We start from the raw sequence: 2,256 nt of genomic DNA on the forward strand, positions 1-2,256 counted from the left end.
CCCTTCCCTCCAGCAATCGTGGGAGGTATTAGCCAAAATCAATGAGCTATCATTTCACCCGAGCGTGAGCATTCTAGCTTCATAAAAACAGTAGAAATGCAGCCCACACAACTATAAAAATCTCTGTGACGCCTTTTAGCCGTGATTTGATCCGACTCCAGAGGTCCGCAGCAGGCAGCTCGTGTGTCTTTGTCATTGTCAGCGAGAGGGGGGCAGGAAGGGAGGGGGAAAGGGGGAGTTACGAGGGGGAAAGACCGATGACGCACTTATAAAGGAGAGGAGAATAGTGCCTTGGTTTTAACAGGATTGCTTGTCGATGGTTCTGTAGCTTGTCAGTGATTGTCAGCGGTTTGTACTTTTTGCACTGGAGATCATAATCTTGTCGAATGTCGTCAGCTCTGTGGAGAGACGGCCCTGTTTTTCCAAGGTAGTTTATTAAACACATAAAACACTGGTAATTGGATAGCTGCAAGTGTAATGCTATTCAGTAGAACCATTTCTGGCAGGGAAATAACACCTCCATGGAGACAAGCAGGTACTGGACCCCCTTGCTTGTCGATGGTCCCTTAGCTTGCCATTGGGTGATACTCTTACGTTTGCTTTTATTTTTGCATTGGAAAACATAATCTACTCAAAGTAACACGTCAGATCTGTGGAGAGGCGTGAGACCTGATCACAGCAAGAATGTATTTTATTAGACACATAAAATCACTAATATTTGAACAGATGCGAGATAGATTAGTGTAATGTCATTCATTGGAACATTCCTGGCAAAGCAATAATCTCTCCAAGCAGCATTGTGTGTGTGTGCATTAAACCAGTAATACATTCTAGCTATCACAATATCCTCTACCTCGCTACCAGACAGAAATGAACCATTCTTTGCAATCATCCAATATCTTCATTACAAAAGGATATAGCCACAAAAGAATCACCATACACCATATCCAAAGTACAAAGCAGTAGCCCGGTGAAGCTAGCTCACATTTCCTTATACACTAAATAATGAATTTATATTCCTGAATGAGAGCGCTGAATGATCACCCCTCTCTCTCTCCCCATTCTCTGAGATCATCCCGCCCAGACAGCCAATCACGAACCTCTATCCGGACCTGCACTTCCCCTGAGCCCCTCCTCTACTCCTTTGTCATTATATAGTCTATGAGAATCCAGTCCACAACACACACACACCGCTACTGCTGGTGCTGCTGCGTGGATACTGTGCGCAGCTAAACGCGTTCACTCTTTGACAGGCAAACACAGTAAGGGCAATATCCTTGAATGATTTTGTAGCTTTTTCCTGTTTAAATTGAATCTTTTGTGTGTTTTTTGCCTTTTATCCTAATCCTTCATTCTCTTCTTTTCAGTCAACACAACACATGCTGGCAAGTCGTGAAACCCAGCCGACAACCTCCTCCGTGGCGTTGACATTGACAGCAGATGAAGCAGCTTTAGAGAGATCCGAAACGTCATTGCAGCCAGGAGCAATAATCACACAGAAGCTGGGAGGGTAACCCCCGAAACAACACGGAACAGCTCTCGCATCAGTTACCCAGGGACGCTGCTTCGGAAATGGGCTGCTCCTCAGGTAGACAGCCCCCTGCGCCGGTTCTTCACCCCGACTTGGACTACGGCAACGGCAGCGAAACAAACACGCTTCCACAAGACTCAGAGAATCAAGGTTTGAACGGTTTGAGGGCAGATGCGGAGGACGACAGAAGTACAGAGAGGGAAGAGATAAGTTTACCGCAATCTTTACCGACTCTCGAAAGATTGGCGCAAGCGACCGGCGGTACGGAGAAGTCGTGGTACCGTTGCGTGTTCCCGTTCGGCGTGATTTCGTTGGTGATCGGGATGGCGGGCACGGGGGTGACGTTCAAGTTCAACACGCTCCTCCAGACTAAAGTGGTGTCAGTCGCATTGTTGTGCGTCGGCGCGGTGATGCTGCTCGTGGCTGCCGTGTGTTGGCGGGCACACAGACTGAGAAGGAGGAAAAAGAAGGAGGGGGGATTCTTCACCGCGGACCAGGGCACTTTGTGATGATAAAAACAGGACTCATAAACGGAACGTGACTGAGCAAAGCACTTAGCTGAAGTTAAATAGTTAGTGGTTGAACAGGAGACTTGGGTGAATATGAGTATTGACGTATTCAGTTGCATTTTACTTTTCAAGGTTTCGTTTACAGTGAACAGTTAGGGTGCGTTCACATTTGTGCTTTGAGCCCAGTTTAATCCAGATTTAGGTTTGGTATAGTCC

The 2,256-nt window shown here is 46.8% G+C and overlaps 1 protein-coding gene across 1 annotated transcript; it reads left to right on the top strand.

Annotated features, from left to right (window-relative positions):
- Positions 1 to 1,558: 1,558 nt before the first annotated feature.
- On the top strand, positions 1,559 to 2,040 carry LOC117387747 (transmembrane protein 100). The gene has a single exon (XM_033985294.2). The coding sequence runs from the start codon at positions 1,573 to 1,575 to the stop codon at positions 2,038 to 2,040; it is 468 nt and encodes a 155-aa protein (XP_033841185.1). The 5' UTR covers positions 1,559 to 1,572.
- The last annotated feature ends 216 nt before the right edge of the window (positions 2,041 to 2,256 follow it).

The sequence above is a fragment of the Periophthalmus magnuspinnatus genome, chromosome 19, assembly GCF_009829125.3.
Source record: "Periophthalmus magnuspinnatus isolate fPerMag1 chromosome 19, fPerMag1.2.pri, whole genome shotgun sequence".
NCBI lineage: Eukaryota > Metazoa > Chordata > Actinopteri > Gobiiformes > Gobiidae > Periophthalmus > Periophthalmus magnuspinnatus.

Bases quoted from the DNA above. Each gene is read 5' to 3' on its own strand.
- LOC117387747 (XM_033985294.2), top strand. From the start codon at position 1,573: ATGGGCTGCTCCTCAGGTAGACAGCCCCCTGCGCCGGTTCTTCACCCC.